At 35.9% G+C, this 24,197-nt stretch overlaps 1 protein-coding gene across 4 annotated transcripts in view; it reads right to left on the reverse strand.

The window, feature by feature from the left end:
• The window catches only part of TMEM117 (transmembrane protein 117), a 382,792-nt gene that overhangs the window by 62,338 nt on the left and 296,257 nt on the right, over positions 1-24,197 (reverse strand). For all 4 annotated transcript variants that reach the window (XM_019748450.2, XM_019748452.2, XM_074325810.1 and 1 more), the window contains one exon: positions 11,845-12,004. In XM_019748450.2, coding sequence (XP_019604009.2) covers positions 11,845-12,004 — 160 coding nt within the window. The remainder of the gene's footprint in view (positions 1-11,844; positions 12,005-24,197) is intronic.

Raw genomic sequence — 24,197 nt, forward strand, 5'->3', positions numbered from 1 at the left:
TCATAGCACCAAATTGTACCTCTCCTGTAGCCCCTTTTGCATCTGTTCACAAGAGATGCACTAGTGCCAGTGGTAGAGGACACCAGTTTCAAGTAAAAGAGTTTACTTGAGCAAAAACTGGGCTCAGGAAAATATATACTAGAGTCAGAACAAAGATTCTACTCTGGGTAGAGATGGTTGTGCTTTGCAAAATATGGAGAATTGAATTAGGTGATAAATATTTTTAGAACCTATACCAAATTTAATGCATAAATTGTGTAATGTCAATAGGACCTTAAATAAGCCCCATAAAAATAAATTTTTCTATTTCTAATCAATACAAATATGATTCTCATATATGATTCTCATATAGAAAATTTATAATAAGTAGCTCATACAAATACATTGGTCCTGTAGCCTTAAAACAACAACAACAACAAAATTGCTTCCATTTGGAATAAAACATGATTATTGAGTCCCAGTGACCTGTCAGGTACTGGTCTAAATGCTGGTCTGAGTTTAACCAATATCTGTGGAATGTTCTCTGTGTTTGACCTGAACTATTCCATGTATTTCTCATGACTTCTCAGTGAAATAGTCATATACATGCAAACAAATGCAATACAACAGGGAAATAACTATAATTGAAATTGGCAAAAGCTGCCATGGACCTATAAGAACAGAAGCATTAGGTTTATCTGACAGAGGCAGATGAGGTTTCACAGGGAGGGCATCATTTAAGTGGAGGGTTAAAGAGCACTGAGGGCAGCCAAGCATGCATGTTGAGGAGAGGTACTTGTATTGCGTGTGCAAAGGCCTACACCATGAACAAGGCACATGACTTGGGTAATCAGTTGGTATTTTTCAGAATTAACAGAGTATAAAATGTAGGGGTGGGTGGAGGAAGAAAAGGAGGGGGACCGTCAGGAAGCAGCCAGCAGTTAGGCATGGGCTAGATGCAGACAGGCCTAGTATGGCATCCAAATCAATTTCTATTAGAAGAATTTTGAGGACCAGAATTTTATGTTAAAAACATTACTTTGAAGAAATGGTATAAGAGTAAAAGAAGAGAAAGAGTATTACACTCTTATAAGTGAAAGTTGATGGTAACCTGGACCTAAGGCAGAGGTTATGAGGGTCTAAAGGAGAAACAGATTCAAGACATACTTAGCAAGACCATATAAATTTGACGATTTACCTGAAGATAAGTGAAACAGATAAATTTTGGATATTTCCCCAGTTTTTCTGGCTTGAGTGACTGAGTGGATAACCATGTGAGGGCTTCGTGATAGTTGGTGGTTTGGACATGATCAGCCAGATAAGCCTATGGAGCATCTAGGTGGATATAGCCAGTTGGCAATTAGATATCCACGTCTGAAATCCAGGAGAGACATCTGGTCTTGAGAAAGACCAGCCTGTAAGGAGGACGTGAAGTCATGGCGGTGGATGAAACTGCCCTGGAGAAATGGCTGAGACAAAGAGTTAAAGGAGGCTAAGGCAGAATCTCAGAAAAACCAATGTTCAAGGGGAAGTTAGAGAAAGGGGATTTGAAAAACTGGATTAAATTGAAAGAGACACATCGTTTGGCTTTGAGCCAATAAGGAGGTAGCTCCGTGGAAACCAAAAGAAAAAATAATTTCAAATATTGAATTAAGAGGCAGTGAGAAGTTAAAGTGAATGCACCCACCAGACCTTATTTCTGCATTCACTCATTACAAGTAAGGACCCGCTAATTTTCTGTTCCCAAAACTAGAATGTACCTTGGCCTCCATGACCTTGTCCTTCCCCTGACACTTGCCCAGAAGCCCATCTTGACTAGAAAGAGGAGGTTAGGACTGGGGGCAAACAATGCCAGAAGGACTGGAGAATATATTTTTTTAACTGCAATTTTCTTGGGAAGATGGATGTAGGATAAAACATTGCATATGATACAGCAAAACTTTTCAGAAAATCCTCTCTCTCCCAAGTTTTATTAGCTGGGGCCGCTATCACCTTTACGTTTTCTCTATTTTTTTCCCATAACAACTCCTTCCAATCTCTGGCTCCTACCATCCTACTGCACTGGCAGGAATTCCCCTAAGTCTCTGCATTTTTGCATCCATACGTAGCACCCTAGTCATTAAATCAAAGCGTATTTCTTGGCACCTAACCTATTCAGAAGGTCTAGGAAAAGATAAAAAGGATTATAAACACTTAATTTTTATTTTCTCCTCAGACACATATTTTTGTGCACAAAGTTACTTTGTTATAAAACTGATAAAAATATACATCTGTGGTTTCACGCTACTCCTGTACTTTAGATCTTACTCAACTTGCCAAATAAATGTACTCAGCTATTGAAATAAAATAAAGATTGAATAAATGATAAGCACCTTAGACATAAATACATTTTTCAGCAATAATTAGAGAAAAAAGCACAGGGTACACATTTAGTTTTAATTGTCCTGCTTTTCACCGTTGACACCACAGGAATGGTGTAGATTCATGGGAGAAATACAAAATTCTGAACAATTCCTCAAACTTCATCAAATGCAATAAATTCCAAGTGACGTGGCAATTTGGAATTTTCCTGGGATTCTTTTATGTAAAGCCATCTGAATCGAAATAACAACAAACGTTCACTTACTACCAGGGTATTACTTTAGAACAGTGAGTTTCAGGGAAATCACATTTGGGCTAAATAAAAACTGATATTCACAGAACAAACTCCCTAGAGATTCTGATACCACTAGATATAAGAGGAAGACCCGATAAGAATGTGAATTTTTAACCAGTACCCAGATGACTCTAATGAATGTGACCGAGGTCATGAGAACCATCTGTAGTACCTCTTCATGCTCAGGCACCACTGCATACTTACTAAGCCAGAAACTTCTGGTAATTTCCCATAGCCAGAGAATTCATATTTTTCTAAGAGATTTGGTGATTCTTATGATCAGCTAAGGGTGAGAACCATCTCCTTCGTGTGCATCTCTACTAGCAGATTACAGGCACACTGCATTGTTACTCAGACCCTGAGTTCTTTATGTATCATCACATTCTTGTCATTTTCCTTAGCTAAAATAAAAAGAAGCCTGGATGATTAATTGAAATTCAAAACATAACTCTCAAACTTTTTCCCATCTAAATTAATTTATTTTCTTCTATCCAGATTATGTAATTTGACATGCAAAAATATCACACGTCAAGTATCTTTTTTATTTGACTACCATAAAAATCCTGTAACATGGGTCAGGAAAACTTGTCATGCTATAGATGAGAAAATGGATTCTTAGAAATGAAGTGACTTAACCAAGGTCACACTGCATTAAGAAACCGAATCCTGGCTCTGTCTGTTGCAGGAGTGTTCCCTTATTCACTAAGCGTCCTGCCACCTATCAAGTGCTTTGCTGTGGTTACTGTGTATATTATTTAATTTGATATGCACAACAGTACTGCAAGGTATAAGAAAAGTATGGACTTGGGAGTCAGACATTTTGGTTGTTTTTTAATCCTTATTATCCTGAATCCAGACTTTATCTGTGTGCCTTGGGTAATTCCATTTTCCTCTGTAAAATTATAATGATATCAATCTTATGGGGGGTTTGTGAAGATCAGATAAAATACAGTGTGTCTAAGCATCCATGACAGTAGCCAGCATATACCGTGTTTCCCCAAAAATAAGACCCAGCTGGACAATCAGGTTTAATGCGTCTTTTGGAGCAAAAATTAATATAAGACTCGGTATTTATTATATATATTATATTATATTATATTATATTATATTATATTATATTATATTATATTATATTATATTATATAGACCTCGTATTATATTATACTATACTATACTATACTATACTATACTATACTATACTATACTATACTATATTATATTATACTGAGTCTTATATGATAGTAAAATAAGACTGGGTCTTATATTAATTTTTGCTCCAAAAGACGCATTAGAACTGCTTGTCTTATTTTCAGGGAAACATGGTAGTAATTGCTCAGTGCATGGTAGCCTTTTATTTTTCTTTCTGCTTCTCTGCTCCCTTCTCTCCCTCTATCCCTGTTTTCTTTTTAGTCCAGTTGTGTTTCTACTGCCCTTATTTGTAGCTTGCTCCTCATTTATTCTATAAAGGGTTCTAGTATGGGAACCAGTCTCTAATCTAGACTTGGAGCCACTGGGTGCACAACATTCCCCAAGGCTCCTTCTGAACATCCAACTCTAGCGTTAACACACCTTTGACTTAGAAACTACCGGTCAGGGTAGTGGGCTAGGATTTGGGTGACCCAAGTTCTAGACTGAGCCCAACCACTGACGACCTACCAGGCTTCAGCTGTAAATGTCAGGATGTGATCACATGATCCTAAATGTTCCTCCCGCTCTGAAATTCTATAATTCTATGATACTATTAAAGCTGTCTGCCTGAAAATTGCTGTTCTTCATTTCTTATTTCAGGCATGAATTTAAAATGACTGTTCTGGCCCACTGAGGGTTGCTACACTGCTTTTCATGATTTCTCCTTGCCTACAATATTTGTTTTGTAACTTGTTCCTTAGCTTTATCATTACATCTTAAAAGCTTAATAGAGGAACCCATAGAAGTATCTCATATCCTTTACTGTCCATTAAGAGTAGTTACAAAGTTTTGGCCCGTTTGTACTGGGGAGAGATGAATGTCTGTCAGTAGCGCTTACATTTAGCACAACCTGTTAACATTCTGACCTGAAGTGTAATCATTTCCTGAGTCTGAAACCTGTCCCAGAGCAGTTGAGGGCCTGATGAAATGTCTGAATATGTCAGTCTTCAACAATGCACTTTTAAAAATCATGTGTAAGTGGTACAATGACAAAGGGCAACTGCTACACATGACTTGCAGGGCCACCCATGATACACATACAAAGATGGGGCTGAGGTCTAGACCTTCTGGGGTGATGATCGGGCACTATCATTCCACGGCACCTGGAAACAACCTTGCATCTAGTGGAAAAATAAAATTTGAAAGAGATACATCTTGCTACCTTATGTGGCTGTGAAAAAAATATTGCTCATTTGCAATAGTGTAGAATTTATGTCTTCCCAGTTTTTAAATCATGTTCTAACTCTTAAAAAAAAAAATACCTCAGGGACTGGAGTATTTAAATTGGGATAAAAGTTAAATGTCTCTATTTTCTACTTGCTTAACCAGATCTTATAATTCTTCCAAGCTACATTCTTCCCACATTATCCATAAAGACTTGAGTGAGCTCTTTTGCTCACAATAATCCTCATAAAATTTATTGCCTGTTTCAAAAGTGTGATCTATATTGTGTGCTAACCAGATTATTAGTTTCATTTTCAGCTAAGTGTGTTTGTCACGCTAGTACCCATGATTGGTTCCTAAATTTTTGTGCCTGATAAACCCAATACTTCTACCGATATTTTCCTGTTATCATAGGTCACCTGCCAAGACACGATCTCTGGCACCTCCTGCAGACTGCCCACTTGGCTGGACTCCTGCATGCTGCATGGATATGATTTACCATGGTAAGTCTGTCTACTATTTGGAGGCCAGTTACTGGGGCTACTAATAAATATATTGTGGTTTCCCCCCATGATTCTCCTGGAACAGTTTCTCTTTCCATTGGGCCAGCAATGATGTGACAGTAAATAAGGTTGAGATTCAACCTCTTAGGCACATGAAGACAGCAGGCATTTATGGTTACTCCAGCTAATACTTAACGATACACCCTTATTCCATGTCATCACTTGGGACCTATAACAGAAATTACCATTACCGTGTTTTCGAATAGGAGTGTAACCCTTGCGTAAGAAAAATGATGTAAAACAATTGTGAAGAGGAGTTAAAATACTTTGAAGAAAGTTATATAAGGTATTCCCCAAACTGAAGAATGTGTTAAAATGGTGGACAGCCATCTAAACAATCCTTTCTTTCTAAGTAGTCTGTAAACAAAATCAGTTGGATTAACTTATTCTGAAAATATATGCCACCTTGTCAAAACACCATGACTATTTAATTAAAATAAGTCCATGCTTATTACTCTGTCCTATGTTCCAGTGATTGATTTTTACTTTCAATAGCTATGATTACAAAAGAAGTGCCCTACTAAAGTCAGGGTTTTAAAATAAAGTCTACAGAGAGTTGTAATGCCCATTTTTTAAACTAGTCAGCCTACATCTGAGAACCATGCACAAAACAGAAAACAAACACATTTTAAATGTTACACAGTAAAATGTTTGCAGAATGCAATTTTCATAATTAGTTTTTCTGTGCATTAAGAATTACTTTTCAGGAAATATCACTTCTCTCTAAGTGCTTTTCAACTAGACTAAGAGTCCTTTTTAACACTTAACAGAGCAATTTATTCATGTTTTTATTTGGGTATTTAATATCTGTAAGATCATAATTCAATGGAAATGGCCTAATCTAATATTATTGATGGTTCATCCTCCTGCTGTTGGTAAACATTTTACTTCTTGAAAAATCTCATGTTCTTTGGCTTTTCTGAAATAATGTTATGTTCATTCCTTTATCTATTCTTTCATTGGATAAAATATTTCTGGTGAAACTACAGTGCACTGAACATCAGCTAACTGTGGGGATAAAAAAAAAAAGGAAAAAACACATTTCCTCTCCCTAAGGAACTCACGTTACAGGCAGTATGTAGCTACACAGGTATAAAAGTACTAGGCAGGTACACAGAAAAAATGGTAAGAAATAGAAGCGCTGAAAAGATGCATCAACAAGGTAGGATTCACCAAAATATGATTTTTGAATCTTTCTTCTCTTTAAAAGCCTCTCTTCTATAAGACTTCTCTCATCACCTTGAAGCCCATAAGGGTACAATATTACATATATAATGTATTTTTATTAAATTTATTGGGGTGATATTAGTTAGTAAAATTATATAGGTTTCAAGTGTACAATTCTGTAATACATCATCTATATATCACCACACAGAGTCAGTTCTCCTTCCATCAGCATATATTTGACTCTCTTTACCCTCTTCTACGACATCCCTCCCCCCTTACCCTCTGGTAACCACTAAACTGTTGTCTGTGTCTATGAGTTTTTGTTTGTTAGTCTTGTTTGTTTGCTGCTTTCAATTTATATCCTACATGTGAGTGAAATCATATGGTTCTTGGCTTTATCTGTCTGACTTATATTATGTATCTGTTTATGTATGAAATCTAAGCTATATACATCTGCACATATACAAAGTGATGAGATAAATCTTCTAGAGGAGAGATTGTTAAAGAGAAGAAAGGTTCATTTTATTGTCTCTTCAATTCATCCCCATCTATATCCATCATTCTGGCTCCTCATCTCTCCTCCACCTGCCTTCCTCTTTCTCTCTCTTCCTTCTTTCACTTTCTGTCTTCCTGTCTGGTTAAAAAGCACAGAAAATTTTTCTTTTTTATCTTATGAAGAGACATTTCCTTTCTTCTAAAGACTTCATATCAGCAACTAGATCCTGGGAGGTTGGGGGAGGTCAATTTAAAATGCTGCAAAGGAGAAGTGTTTATTTTCCACCTGAGGAATTCTCCTGAATAAAGTCTTCCTAAAATGTCTCTACTTTTCTACTCATATTTATTCTATTATATGATAAATTCCTCTACGCAACTACAATCTCCTGTGGACTGTGTCATTGATGTTTGATTTCCCTTTTCCCTGTCCTCTGTCCCCAGCACCTGATGTGATGCACACTAGGAATAGATTCATAAATGTTTTCTGAACCTAATGGAACAAAACTGAGTTCTTATCTTGATGATTATGATACTACTTCCCTCTGGAAAGAAAATGTCTTATTCATTGTTCTGCCTTTTCAAATTCTAGCTGCCTGTCCTTCTACTCTCATCTCTCCTTTGAAGCTTTCTCCTACTCTCTGTTTCCCCTGATCGATTCTCTCTCTCTCTCTCTCTCTCTCTCTCCCCCCCCCCCTCTCTCCCTCTCTCTCTCTCCCCTAAGACACTTTTTAAAAAATCTCTGCTTACTGTATGGCAATCATATTTTTAACTCTTATATATCTTTTCTTCAATCTAGAAGAGGGGATGAATGGGTAGGACATAACTGCAAATTGAGTGTTTATGTAATGAACTGAAGGGGCATAATAAAATCAAATGTCATAATTACAAATACTAAAACAAATTTGAGATAAGATTTCCTTAGAGGGGAGTGTTCTTTACAATTTAGTTTTCATGTTCTGTAGTAATGGGTGATTTATATGAGTCATGTAATATTTTACTGGTATCTGTTTATGCCTTAGTTCTAGACACTTCACTAGAACTATAGAAAAATGTGATAGAATAAATAAGTTTCATAATAAATGTAGAAAAATTCTGTTTAATGGATATTCACAAAACAATTATACTTTCTCTAAAAGTATTTAAAATCAACCTACCAATTATGTTAAAATATTTACAGTAGTAAGTAGTCCCATATTCTAATGGTTTCTTTCTTTCTTTTCCCGAAACATTAAAATATCTTTCAATAAGTAAGTTGAATTTTCCTACCATTAGAAAACCCTAGGGTCAATTACTTTTAAATCACTTCAATAATTTTAATGAGGACAAATGTTTTAGTGAAAGTACTCTCTCCATTTCCACTAATTTTGCTACTTTTCTATTTTTCTTTTGTCTAAAATATGTGAATATGGCGTGGATTAGATCACAGTTTAGTTGGTTATGAATTTGTTAGGACATTTGTTTTACATTAAATTTAGTTTTAAATTAAAAATAGTTTTGACTGTCTTGAGTATATATACCTCCTGGGCTCTCTTTCCTGAAATTCACTCTTTTACCACATGCGTTAATTCCTAGAACTTCCACATAATGCTCCCAAAGGGAGACAGAATTTGCATGAGATTCAGTGCTGAAATGCCACTTCTTTATCCTCATCAAGCAGTTATTACTCTGGCCCTCGGCTGCCCACGTGAGGCTCTGAGCTAGGGAGCCTTCAGGGATATATAGTTATAAGCTATGGTTCCAGCTCTACAGGGTGGAAAAATGCTGATTTGTAATCCAGGTACAAAGTGCTACAGGAGTTCCAAGGAGGCAGTGATCACATGGCTGTAATCAGGGGCACTGGCATGGTCCTCAATGGTAGGGTCTAGATGAGCAGAGCAGAAGAGAGACACATGTGGGGAGGCAAAAGAGGCTCCCAGACATCCTGGACTAAGTGTGCGGTGGTCCAGGGCCAAGCAACAAGCCCGTTGGTCTGGGGAAGAACTAGAGCATAAGAGATGTGAGAGGAAACAGCCGGGGCCAGACTGTGGAGAGCACTCAGAGAGCACTCCTACAGTCTGAACTTTATCCTCAGTCAACGAGGCGTCACTGATCATTTTGGGCTGAGAAGTGACATGTGCAACATGGCATTTCAGATTGGAAGGTTATGAAGGTGAGCTGTGTAGGGTATATGGGACAGGGGACATCTGGAGGCAGAAGGTTCCACATGAGGATGTTTTACAATAGTATAGAGGAGAGTCAGGCCGGGAACGGAGGCAGGGAAACGAGAAGGAAGGATTAGGCTACAAGAGAGATAGACTACAAAAGATGAATCAGTAAGTTTGGCTGGCTGACTCAGTGTCAGGGAGAGAAAAAGGGAGTTAAGAGACTTATTTTGGGGCCTCATTTTTTGTTCTTCTTTTTATTAGATACGTAGTAATTTGGTTATTGAGGTCCAGCCTCTCCCCCCTTTTCTTTGAGACTGCATCGTCCCTCAGACAATTCTCAGATGGGTGCAGGACAATGCAGTCTTTGCAATCCCTTCCCTGGCAGTCTGGAATTAGGCCAGACACCTAGAGAATCCTGTCCCTCTGAGGCATTGGTTGTGTCCACTTTCTTCCATGTGAACTGGGAAGCTGACAAAGTGCTTTACAGTAAGAGAAAAAGAAAGCAGAAGTGGTAAAAAAAAAAAAAAGATGAGAGAGAAGGAAAGCTGGCTCTGGATTCCCTGTTATACTTTAGTCTCTACTTTCACATGTCCCCAAAATGCAACTGCATCCCTCCCTAATTCTGTAGGACATCTTTATAACACTATAATATACTTTCCCTTTGATTAAGCTACCTCGGCAGGGTTATTGTTACTTGTAGCCAAAATGGTCCAAATGAATATACTCTGCAGCACAAACTGTCTTCAGTCAGTTGGTGCACTGGCTGCTCTTAACACTTCAGCACTTCAGTAATTAGTAAACATTTTCATGTCATTTCCTTCATGTAGAATGTCTTTCCTTTCCCAATTCTGTTGACTCTGCCTGTTTAAATCCTGACTATCCTTCCTTTCTTCCACCTCTCTTTATTAGGTACTTCTTGAGTGAGTCCATAGTATCTATAAATTGTAATGTTACATTCTCCCACTTTAAGTCCCGATTTTAGTGAACTTATTGAAAGAATCATTAAAACTACACCCAGAAGGTAGAAGGTGGTGGATAGTAGTAGGAAATCAGGAAATTTATGCTCTCACAAATACAAATTTAAACAAATTCAAAAGATGGTCTACTTGTCTGTGACTACTTTTGATTCTAAGATGGGTTCAAAGAGGTACCATTGGGCCACTTGGCCAAAGTAGATATGTCACATAAGAAAGTATATTAGTTAGGAGTATTACATGGAAGAAGACCAAAATAGCCTTTAAACAAACGATGCACAATATATTACCGCATAACTGCTATAAATTCAGTTTTATAAAAATCCTGAGGAAGTCATACAGCAAGTGAGAAACAGATATGGAACCTGCCAATGCTTTCTTACTAAAAATACAGTGCTTTCTCCACTATGTTAAGCTATCCCACAGGAAATAAAAAAAGAAATATATTAATTTTTAGATGAGACAAAAATTCAATTGTATGTCTTCAAATACTTTTTTAAAAAAATAATGTATTTTAAATATCATTCATTAAAATCGTCATATGCTCTAGGAACCATCTTGAAACCTGTCTGGGCTATTTCATTTACAAAAAAAGAAAAAGACTGTTTTTGTTTTTTTAGACACTACAGAATATCTCTTATAAAAGGCCTCTTTTACTTTTAGAAAATGAGAAAACCAATCCGCTATCACATAAATTTGGAACACAATAGAGCATACTTTCCCTTCAGCAATAGTAATCTCTGTTCTAGTGCCTTATAATGCCTCAGGAGGGAAAAACCCAAAATCGAAAGCAATAAGAAAATGTCTAGCAAATGGATGGATATTTAATAAGCAAGATAAAGTGCCAAGAAATAGTTAATGTCTCTTTCTGTCCCATTCAAAGGACACTCCTAAGACCCCAAATCATCCACACCGGATGATTACAGTAATAGCACTGGTTAGCACCATGCTATTGTGCAAACAATCTGTTGCTAAGCAGGACAGAAATATTGTTTACATGAAAATGGAAGGATCTCTGGTGAATACTGAAAGAAAATGTTAATTTCCATAACCAGAAAAGTACTTTTACATCATTCCATTTCAACTGCTGTAAATCCTGACTTGCTTTGGCAATTGCTGAGCCTTGTTTTGCTGGTTCTGTATCATCCTCATCTCTGCAGCTTTCCCTTTACTAAATGACAGGGGGTCTTCTGTGTTTTGTTTTGTTGTTGCTTTTTATTCTCCTGAAGCTTTGGCAGGAAACACCACTATGGTGTCTGGTTGCTGTATGGTTTCTAGGGGCCCAGCTTACAGTGTTCATACAACGAATTTGTGATTCCTCTCTCATAAAAACCCAATTGGCTCATCCTCCCAGTAAAATTGCTGAAGATATGATCAGAGAAGGCCCCATTAATAGAAACAGTGAACGATGCTCTCCTCTAGGTTTATGGAGCCTTCTGCTGTATAGTGTTTTTCACACTGAGAATAAAGCAAACAGCGGCTTCAGTGAGAAGGAGAATTACAAAGACACTTACCTGCATTACAATAAGGAGGTCAAAGACCAAGATGAAAGAAGCTAGAAATGCTCTGGAAACTTCATCACTGGGCAAAAATCCCCGATTCAGCTTGTCCCAGCTGATCCAGTCAGTTGTAATGACAAGTACAACCACAGAAGTCAGAGTAAAAAGAACCGTCCTGCAAGGAACAAAATACTCATTAAAACATATTAGACATAATAATATAGACAGTGAAGAGTGCATGGTATCCATGCTATATTAAATGTCTGCCCCTTGCCAAGTAACTGCCCTAAGCCATATTCACCAAAAGGAAGATAAAAAAAGAAGTAAATTAAATGCTTTCCTTCAAAAACAATTAGAAAAAAGTATGACAGCATCTCTACCAAGATTTTCCCTTAAGGACATTAAGATAATGATTATAGAATAAATAATTAACAAAGATATTGCAAATGACCTTGGTTAACACAATGTGTTACAAAGAAAACGTTGGTGTGTAGCCCTCACTGCACGCACATCATTTACTGAGGGTAGTAGACATGCATATGGAAGAGCATAAGGTAAATGGGGAATAAGGAAGTCCTTTGATTCTATTATGATGCTACAAAAAAGAGGGACAGTTAGGCTGGTCCCATCATCATCCCCATAGCATGACAAGCTCCATAGAGGAACCACCTCTACATGCCAACAGTGTAGCCTCTTCTCCTGGGACTCACGACATAGATATAATAGCTTGTGGCCTAGTAACATGTTTAGGTCACACCATGTCTGATCGCTCACTCCTTGCTAAAAGATACTAGGGGTCTGAGGATTTTCTCACATGTATCTTTGTAGCCCCCATAAAATATTGCAAAATTATATGCAGATGAAATTGAATGAATGTTTGTTAAAATTGTAACAATTATCAATTACGCTTTTTATAAAAATAAAAAAAATACTTAAATTAGTCTTCAATATTGATATTCAAAGTAAATCTGAAATACGGGCCATGAAAATTTGATCTGCCAGAGAATTCTCCAGAATGTAGTTGTCTCTGCTATCAGAGGTATATTGGTATATGCATATTGTTTGGAATTGTAAAAAAGGAAAATAAAAAAGAAAAATGTTTTGAAAAAAAATTAATTTAAGAAAGAAACAAAAGAAAGAAAAAGGAAATAAAGAAAAAGAAGGAAAAAAAAAAAGAAAAAGGTAGAATAATACCTTAGAAGAACACATACCCATTTTTGGCAATTAACAAACTGTTTTTGCCTTCTAATGTCTTATAACAATTGTTATTCAAAAAAGAATAATATGAACTATCCTAGAATTCTCTTTTCAGTTGAACAAAGTACAAATTTCTAAACCAAAATTTTGAGTTTTCTTTTAACAATATCTTATTTGGAAAAATTATACTTTGGTATAATGGAAATAATTTTAAAAACTCTCCTTAGAGTCCCCTCCCCATAAATAGAAAAGATACATTATTTTAATTTTTGAAAATAAAAATTTCAAATAAAATTCATTTATTTATTAATAGTATACAAACTTTCAAAATAGTTTGACTCATGATGTCCAAAATATAAATTACAGATTGTCTCTACTACCATTTAGGATACCTCTAATCATTTACAGAAATTCAAGTGGATTAGATAAGCATGGGAGATATCCCAAATAATTATTACAATTCAAAAGAAAGAAATTGCAAATTTTATATAGCTAAACATAAGAATAATGGGATTTTAAACAAATTTTTCTCCAGATTCAGTCAGTTTGTGTTTTTGGGGTTTTTGAGTTCAAGAAACCTTAAGAAAATCTGAACAAAATTACCACAATTTCTTTTGCCAACAAAGATTATAATAACCTCCGTGAAAGATAAATACTGACGATTCAAAGTTCCTGTAGTAATAAGCGTACTTCCTCATCACATTGGGCTTCTCACATGATGTCACACAAGGATGCTATGACTATATACACTTCTTCGGAATGCACTGTGTGACTGAGGGGGTTGGTAAATAGTTTGGGTTCCATTCCTTCAAGCTCTCCCTTCTTTGGCTCCCCAGTCTCCTTCACAAAGCCCTTCAACTCCCTGTTATTCACCACTACAGTGGGAAGCCCTGATGAAACAAGAAAACTCCAGCATCTCGCTCCAGCTCTATGGCCATCATCCCTTCTATTGGTCAGAGCCTGTGTTTTTCATATCACCCTTACACTTTCCCCAGGGAGGTCCCTGGAACCTCACTTTGTGAGGATAGTTCATTACACAGGAGTTCATACTCTAATGTTACTTCATTGTTCTAAATATGTAAACTGATACTGTAAAATTAAATACTCATTTAGAGGAATATTTTTAGGTGTCAATATCTGGCAGTTTGGAATAAATGTCTGCTGAGCAGTCAGAAACCTCATCTGTTACAAGATTTATAAAGGAGTTATTCTTACTTATGCTAAAAATCTCACTATGAATGAAGTCATTAAAAAAGTTTTTGGTAATAAGAGTTTATCATAATGCCAGTTGTGTGAGAGCCTCCTAAGACCAAATCTATATCAATTATCTCTTGGTTATTTGCTTTATTTGATATATTTCATTCAATCCAACATATAATACTCTTTCAAGAGCTTTCCATACCTGTTTTCCTGGCTTTATTAAGTACTTCTGTTTTGACACAGAGTATGGCTATAGGTTTCAAGGAAAAGTTACTGGTTATATTTTATTACTTCAAAGGGAAATTAAAGGAGGTATTCTGCCTGATATTTAATATTTAATACTACAAAAAGAATAAAAATAGCAATTATTAAATATGAATGCATACAGCTCAGAGAAAGAGCCCTAAAAATAAAGTCTCGAGGGAATGGAAAAAAAAGAAAAGGAAAAGGGGGACCAAAATACATTTGGTCATTTGACCTCCACAATTATATTCAGCGCCTTATCTACTGTGTTTCCCTGAAAACAAGACCTAGCCGGACCATCAGCAATAATGCATCTTTTGGAGCAAAAATTAATAAAGACCCTTATATTAAAATAAGACCAGGTCTCATATAATATAATATAATATAATATAATATAATATAATATAATATAATATAATATAATACTGGGTCTTATATCAATTTTTGCTCCAAAAGACACATTAGAGGTGATGGTCCGGCTAGGTCTTATTTTCGGGGAAACACGATACATATAGGTACATAAGCAAATGTGTTACATGTGGTTTAACTTTCTGAGCCACTTCTTATAAAACTGATAGATTACCATGTTATGATAATTCTGTCAAAATACCAGTTTAAAAGAGCCATGACTGAGGTAGGTTATAGAAAACAATCACTTTTGGGTGAAACTGCTATAAAGGAAAGAGTAACAATAGCAAATGACTATTACAGTTACATGCCACTTATAGGGTGCCAGGTATTATTGACATGAGCGCTTTATATGAATTAACTCATATAACCCTTACTACAACTCTATCATCACCACCCCCAATTGACAATTGCAGGAACTGAGTTACAGAAGTTTCAAATAACCTCACGTGGGTTACAGACTTTATATGTTATGTAAGTGATATAAGATGATTTAAACCCAGGCTGACTCATGACAGTCTGTGCCATCACCATTGTATACATTGCCTCTCACAGAAAGCCCTCAAGTATTACCCTCCTGTTACTGTGTTTGTAGATAAGATTCTATTTACTGTCCTTTTTAGTTGTAAGCATAATACTGGAAAATTATCATCCAGAAGTATTTAACAATGAAAAGAAAAACTGACAGAGAATGACAACGACTAAGAGGGAACAGGTAAAGGGAATATATTTGTGGCAGTGGAAATGTAACCTCATGGAGGCTGGCCTTCGATGCAACGTCATTGGGTTTTTATTTGAACAATATGGTTGAAAGCATGTTTACTCTGGACCACACTTCTTGGGGAGCAGCAGCTTCTCTTTTTAAGAAGCATCTAATTAAACAATTATCCAGATTATTTCCTTTCAGGCTGCAGCCAGCACCAGCAGGACATCCTGGCTCATCAATTCCACTGACTGGTTTCTGGCCACCAAACAGAAAGAACCCATCCATAATTATCAGCTTGAGTGGTGAGGCTCACTTTCGTGTTTTCAAATTTCCAATTTATTTGCTTTTCCTCAATTGTTGCTAATTCCTCTTAAATTATGAGGAATTAGAATGTGAGACCAAGAAGGGTGAACAGCGTTTCTACTCCAATGGCTCCCAATCTCTGGGGCGGACTCCTAAGAACCAGAGAGTTGCTGTTAAGTGTGAATTTACATGTGCACTGAGATTTGTAAACTGAACAAATAAAATGCTTCCAGACCAGTTAGGGGACTTGTTTGATGACTGCCAGTGACTGAACTTCGATGAGAACATAGATATATTGACTCTGAAAAGGACTTGCCCTGTAATAAACCACTTTCCTTCTTCAGCTAAAAATCTGCAGATATTCTCAAAAATGTAACATCGTCTTGATCTCATCTGGAAACATACTCCTTTTATAGCCTACTCAAATATCTTTTATATACTGTGATCAGAGACAGAGTCATTCATGTACGTAAATGCAGATAATCCCCCAAACATGGTTTAATTCATAGTTTTAACGACTCCTTCATCCTCACTTCTGGATTTTTAAAAAAATACTCAACTTCCATTTTTAAATAACCAAATTAGTTACCATTGTTTTCCTTCTTCCATTCATAACCACTTAAATATAGACCTATTGCATAGTCAAATAGCCTGAAAGCAGGCATTAAATCGAGCTAACTCACTTAAAGCTAAAGACCACACAATTTCATTTTGATTAAGCCAAGTAGTATGAATGTACAGACTCTCCTAACTAATTCATTATAAGTTAGGCCAAACAAAATTGCCCAAACTTGACCACGTTTTATCCTACCTAAAGTAGCAATTTCATGTAATTCAACGTCTTTTAACATATTAGCTATTATTCATGTTTTAAACTGTTTATAATCTTTGATTCCGGTCATGAATATCATATTTCTTCCTGATCATACTGCACAATTATTATAACATCCAAAAGGAAATAATAATCACTTTTAGTTCTTTCTAAAATACTTGTGTTAAAATGTTGGAGCTCAGTCAAAACAAGATCGCACTTCCTAATTTCCCATAGCAAAGTCAAAAATCTGTAAGTCCTATTAAAAATGAAAGGTTTAAGGTTACCACTACAATAGAAAAAAAAAAGCCTGGATCCAGATAGCAAATTTAATTTCACAATTAAATTATACTACAGTCTCATATTTCAAGTGCTAAACACAAGAAATGCGGCATAGCAATGGAATTTAAAATGATTTAATACCATAATTTCTAACCATGTTGTTCAGAGAGAAAAATATAATATGCAGGCATAAGTAGAAGAATGCTCTCCCTTCACCTTCATTGTAAAACCAAGAGCCAGTTCAAACGTACAGTTCCCCTTGAACACTAAGTACCGCACTTAGAAGTCACAGATGGCCATGAGAGAATGCCAACACTTTTCATTTTGCTTGTTTTAATTATCAATGTTACCACTGAAATTCTGTGAGGAAAACAGTCATTGTGCAGGTCCTCAAGCCAGTTCATCCTGAAATATGTTAATTTACGCAGTCCTATAGCCTGGCTGACGAAGTCAAGGTCCTCCTCAGAGGAGGACCTCCTCAGAAGCTCGGTAAGGAAATGGTTTAGTGTCCTTCTGAGATCAGGAAGCACGAAGGGAACACAAAGATAACGTTTGCTCAGTGACCTAGTGAAAGAGCACAGATTCTCCAGGTGGCCTTTAAGTAAATGCCACTAACAGTTCTTGGCCAACCTGGACATATTCGTTAAGATAGAATCCCTAAGAAAGGAGATGTAGTTATTCACTCATCTTGTTTGTGACTCCATTGGGATCTGGAGTCTGTAAAGGAAATTATTAGACTCTAATGTTGTCCATTAAATGATACATTTATATATTACTTATCTTTATCTCTCTGTATTACTCCATGAAGAGAAGTACCCTGAACACAGCAGGAGCTCAAAAAGCACTGAACACATTGAAATGAAGAAATTAGTTGGCAACTCTTGTTCCTGAAAGGCCATGAAAGAGGCAGCTGAAAAAGACACCGCTGGGTAGGGCATTTGGCCATGAAGATTGTAATTTATGTGAACAGTGCTCTGACACCCTAATTTGTGTAAACAATGCCCTCTGGACATCTTTGGTGCTCAACCATTGCAACCTTGTGTGGGATCCTGGGCATTGGCAATTTTGATAATAGAGGTAGCAAATGAAATGGCTGAATATTTTTAGTGGCTTGAATTCTTCTACCTATGTCTGAGTGATGTTAGTTTACCCAGAGGTACATAAAAGTAGCTTATTGATTTAGAACACAGTTAGTCTTGGTCAGGGGAAAGTATTTTTGTTTCTTTGTGTTTCATAGCTTTAGCTGTGGAATAAGACATACGTTTTCGGAAAGATACTATTTAGTAGACTGAAAAGTCCTTAGGATATAGGCTTGTCATTTATTACTGATTACAAAAGACTGGCACATTACTGGTACTTAAAAGGTAGCTGGATGATTAAATGAATCTATTCAATCTGGGGTAGATAATACTCGTTCCTTACTCTCCACCAAACTCAGATACTACTGCAATTGATGGTACTTCCTCCAGTATTAATAGAGCTTCCAAAGAAAGAGGCCTATGCAATGCAAAATTAGATTAGATGGTCTGAACAGGCATATTAATCCTGTGTGTCTCTTAGCAAACTCACCAACCCAATTTTTCTTCCTAATGAAAATTACCTTGTATATACTAAATAATTTACCAATTCAACAGAATGAAACATATGAGACAAACTCTGGGTATGTTACCCTGGGTATAAAATATTATCACAAGTTCAGTAGTGAAAGTGGTAATAAAGACAGAGATATAGATAAATGTCCATTAACTACAAATGCCCATAACTACACCAGCAAGAACTATACCCATTGTTGTTTAAGGAAAATAAAATGATAGCTATGATAGTTTTGACTTTTAAAATTGCAAAGCAGAAATTTTAAACTAAACATACTAAGCTCCATCTTTTTCTTGTTAAATTTGCTTTTAGCAATAAGAAAAACTAGGATCTCATCAAGTAGGGGTGAGAAGAACAAAAGTATGCTTCATTTGATTTAAATAGGATGAATTTACATACTAGGTTAATAAAAGTTTGAGTAAATTTTGCCACTTTGCTAAGGCTAAGATATTTACATAAATCAAAACCAAGGCCAAGAGTATGTTTTGAATTTATCTCAAACATTTCCTAAAGAGGATTTATCATCAAGAGACTGTCCATTGGGAAGAATGCTTTCAGGACTCTCCATAAGTACTCCTGGAAGAAAGAATCTTTTCAATGACCTGGGGCACATGATATAATGTCTGGGAAAGTCAATATTATGAACATAAAATCCTTTTATGAAGGAAGACTATGAAATAGACAACAGAAACAAAAAAATATTCCCTAAAGTTGTACAAATATACTTAAAGGAAATAATGTCGTGTCATAATGAAAGATCAAAAATTAGTATTAGGATGCATAAGAGGCACACACTTCATTCTTGAATTCTAAGGGAACAAATTTTTTAAAGCATTTACAGCTTTATTGCTACAGATATATATTTAATTTCTCTTGGGCACTTGTGAAGAATCTCCGATTTATTTAAGAATAATTCAGGACAAACTGGAAAGAAAAAAAAACACTATAGCATTCATAAATAAGGGAACGGCATGCTGGCACTGATGACCAGAGGACCGACTTATAAGTTTGATTTAATTAAGAATTGCTTATTGGCATTTTAAAGGCAAATCATCAGCCGTGTCTGGTCAACCCACTGGAGAATTTTGAAGCTACACGAAGTGTAATTTCATCAAAAATTTAGAAAGCCCCTAGAAAGAAAATGCTGTTTCAGGTAATGTACAAGATTGGACTACAGTATTGCTTTTTGAATGAAAAAGTCATATTGTAATGCGTGCAAGGCACAGAGAATTCAAGAAAAATTTGTTTGCATCTACCATGCCGAAGGCACAGAGCTACACTGGATAGACACAGAAATGATCTCTGCCCTTAAGGAACTTGTTGCCAGTTGAAGGATGCCAATATATACACAATAATCATACCCAAAGTTAAGTAAAGACCATAAAACTATGGACCTTTCCAGGAATATCTGATTTATTTTTATTCAGATATGAAGGGTAGCTGGGAGGTTTAATGAAATTAGACCTAAAAAAATGTACAGATTTCTACAATGGAAAGGATGTCACAGGCAAAAGACAAATTTGAAGGCAAATATGGAAATGATAGTGGGTGGAAGAGTAACAGATGTTTCCAAAGTTTCTAGACTGCGTGGTGAAAAGAGTTGTGAAGTCATTAACTAAAGTTAGAAATATGACAGAAAGCAGGGATAAAATATTATACATTCTGTTTTGAACACATTGTTCAGTTTAAAGGGCTGGCAGGACATCTACACAGCAATGAACAATAGTCGAGTAGAAATCTGGGCTAAGGAAAGGTCAGGTCCTGACATTTGATTCATTCACATACATGTAATTGAGTCATGTAGATGAGTAAGATTTTTCAGGTAAAACAATACAAATAAAAAAGAGAATAGGTGAAATCAAGGGCAGAATTTTGATGATCATATCTTTTTACAATCTATTCAAAGAAGGATGGAGACCAATTAGACCCGAAACAATGAGAGGTCCAGAGGAAAACAAAAATCTAGAAGCCAGAGAGAAAGATAATTTCAAGAATGAATTGGTGGCTCAAAACTCCAAATACTACATAGGTTTTATGGGACAAACATCAAAGACAGAACACTGTTCAGGACACATTTTTTCAATATAAGATTCCTCTTAAAATTGCAAATTTGGATGTAAATATAGTTTCAGATATTTTCTCTGTAAACTCAGATATGGACCTAATCTGTGTTCTACTCCCAGGATCTCTAAGGAAAGAGGAAGAGAAAATTGAGGGGGTTATTTGGATAATTCAACTTAAAACCATTTGGCTATAATAAGCCAAGTAATTGACAGTTTTATTAGAGTTTACCCAAATATATCAGGCAAAGGTATTTAATCCTTCAATTTTTGTTATGTTTTATCAATGGAGAACAGCCACTCCAAGTCATTCTGTTTTTTAGAAATGTATTACTCTGTAACAGATTTTTTGCTTTGACTTGATCATTTCCTTATTAAGAGAAATTAATTAGCATGTATATTTTGAGGGACAACTATATATCAGCACAAAATTTGTCGCAAATATATCTACTCTTGAGTACTTTATAACATAAGTAGGGAAGAGAGCTATAATCTAATTAGGGAAAGAAAATTATCATGTGTCAACATATAATAAGGAATAAAAGAAAATCTCAAGGAGGCACTAGAATTACTTGGAGACTTGAGGGAAGAGGGAAAAAAAATCAAAACAAAGGATCATCTCGAAAGAGGGACACAATTGGTAGGAATTATAATATTGTGCTGTGAGGTAATGGATAAATCTGCCTAGATATGGTGAAAGATAGGGGATATGGATTGGATAGGGAGCAAAATAAGGTTGAAGATTTATAGGTAAGATCACATTGCTGATGGCCTCAAAAGTCTCCAGGGAAGGTTTGATTTAATGCTGTAGAATAATGGTCTTATTGGTTGTTTTTTAAGTACTATACTGTCCATCAAAATCATTGTTTTGTAGGATGGCTTCAGTCCTCGAGGGAAGTGAGAGCTCAGATTGAGAAAGAGTAGAAAGTACACTATTGTAGTGCATAAATGGTATGGTTGTAACCAAATTGTAGTGATGCAGAGTACAGATATCAAATATATTTGAAAGTAAAGTTAATGGAACCTTTTGCTAAATTTGAATGATACTTATCAAAACAGGGAAGGTAGGAAGAAAGCTGGTTTGAGAACAGAAGATTGTAGCTTCAGAAGCCTACATGTGCTTGCCCCAGATCCCCGAGGCCCTTATTGTAGGCAAAATGCTAAGACAAACCCCCAGTGCTCCTTGCTCTTGCACAGTCCCCTCACCTGGAGTCTGGGCAGAACATATGAACAGTACGAGGCACCACTCTCGTGATTATGTTACCTCATACTATCAAAAGTGATTATCATAGATTTAATTAAGATTACTAGTCAGTCCACCTTGGGTTAACCAAAGGGAGATTATCTGGTTGGATCTAATCTAATCACATGAGCCCTTTAAAAGCAGGGAGTTTTCTCTGGCTGGTAACAGTAGAGGCAATTGGAGAGGTCTGAAGCATGAGAGAGAGGTTCTCTGTTGCTGAGATGGAGGGGGTCATGGGACAAGAATATGACAGGCCCTCTAAGGAGATGAGAGCAGCCCTTGCAGATAGATAGCAAAAAAAATGGAGACTTCAGTCCCGTAGCTATCTGAAACTGAATTCTGCCAACAAAGGAAACTAGCTTAGTAAAGGACTCTGTGCTTCAGATGAGAATACATCCACTTGACAACTTAAGTCTGAGCAGAGTATCCAGCCACACTTTGTCAGACTTCTGACTTACAGAATTTATGTAATATAATAAATGGTTGTGGAAATTTGTTAAGCAGCAATAGAAAACTAATACAACTGTAGAAATTTAGGATTCTTAGGATCCTAAAATGATTGCTTTTTGGAAATACTTCCAAGTTTGATACAGAAAAGAAATGCTTAGCTCTTGCCAACTAAGATAATTACAATCAACTATAATCATTACCTACCCAAACTGGAGAATAAACCTAGGTTTCCATGGAACATCCATTCACAGGAAAATACTCATTGAATTAGAAAACCAAAATTAGTCTTAAAAAAAAAAAAATGGTCCAGCTACTTGTCTCTAACTGCATAAATAATTGTACAGGGAAGTCTGTATCTATATCTTTTCTTAAAATTTAACCAGAAGCAACAATGCTTTAAAAGCTCATTCAAGTATATGAAAATGCTACCTAATATGGAATTGCAATTTCTCTTAGTTAAATTTAAGTACCATAGCCCTAGAAGATTATCTGTCAGGATCTACTCCATGAGAAAAACTCTTCATATATTTAAAAGAAAATTTCATCAAAGGAAAGAGAGGAACTGGTTTCTAGTCATGGCTCATACTACTTGTTTATGTGTGCTTAGAAAAGTTAGTTACCTTTTCAGCCTTAATTTCTTGATCTCTGAAATGATGATAATGATTATGATGATAAAGAAGTAAGTCATGATGATAACAGTTAAAATGCATAAAGTAGTTATAATTATATTATTATATCCATATACTCACTTCATTCTCAAACCAATCCTATGAGGTAAATATTATTAAGCACTTCATTTTGCATAAGGAATATTAGACTTTTAGAGATTGAGTAAACTGTTCAAAATAACAAAGTATTAAATATGGAGCTTAGATTTAAACCCAAGTCTCTCTGACTCGAACACCACACTCTTAGCCCCTATGTTCTTCTGACTCACCCTATTTATGATGTTGTGAGGATTGAATAAAATAATGTACGTGAGATAACACTAAACATTTTAAATGTTGTTATTATATTTAAAAGATGATAGTCCAGTCATTCTTTAGTCTTCTTTCTCCAAATTATTCAACAGGTATTCAAAAATAAAGCTACTACAAATTGTCTCACTTATGAGTATTTGGGGAAATTTTCTTTTAAATTATAAAAATATTTTTGTTTTTAATGAGAGATGGTGTGTTCAAGATACAAAACCATACTTCTCACTGGTAATAATTTTCTGTGCTTTTTTTTTTTTTTCACCACCATTAAGTGATAGAAGAGCCATTCACTCTGGAGCTGGGTGTGTCCTGGTGCAGGCATAGAAATATCTGACTTGGCCCAATGGGGAATTGGAGAGTATCATCTATAACTTGGTGAATTTAGGTGATTTTCAAAAATTATCATCAAATTATGATTAATTATAAAAACATTTAAAGGATCTGAGGCCCTGCCAGTCTCTGTTAGGTAGTTTTCAAAGAGAGGGTTTTCTTTTTCTTTTAATATCAAATTTGTATGAAATAAACTCACCCACTTCAAAGCTATAAATTTCAGTGAATCTGCTGGCCTCATTCCTTACAACTACAGTTAAGACACTTAGCTCTCTGATGTCCTCCATTTCCTTATCTAAGAATAGGAGCCTCCAAGTAACATTCTGCCTTTCTTTTAAGGTTAGGGATTTTAGAAGATCAAAGACTAGTTCTTTCCCCTTTTGTTTTTCATTTTCACTGTAAGATTTTTGTACCCTTTTCTGGTGCATGGATCATTTGAACCTGATGAAACCACATGAATTTCACTGCATGTGTGGTAACAAGACGTTGGAACTGCATGAGTCCAAAAAACACTATTACAGTACACTGGATGAGAACCTCCAAAAAATGTCAAAACCTCCATGCT

This window comes from Rhinolophus sinicus, linkage group LG02 (genome assembly GCF_036562045.2).
Source record: "Rhinolophus sinicus isolate RSC01 linkage group LG02, ASM3656204v1, whole genome shotgun sequence".
Lineage (NCBI taxonomy): Eukaryota > Metazoa > Chordata > Mammalia > Chiroptera > Rhinolophidae > Rhinolophus > Rhinolophus sinicus.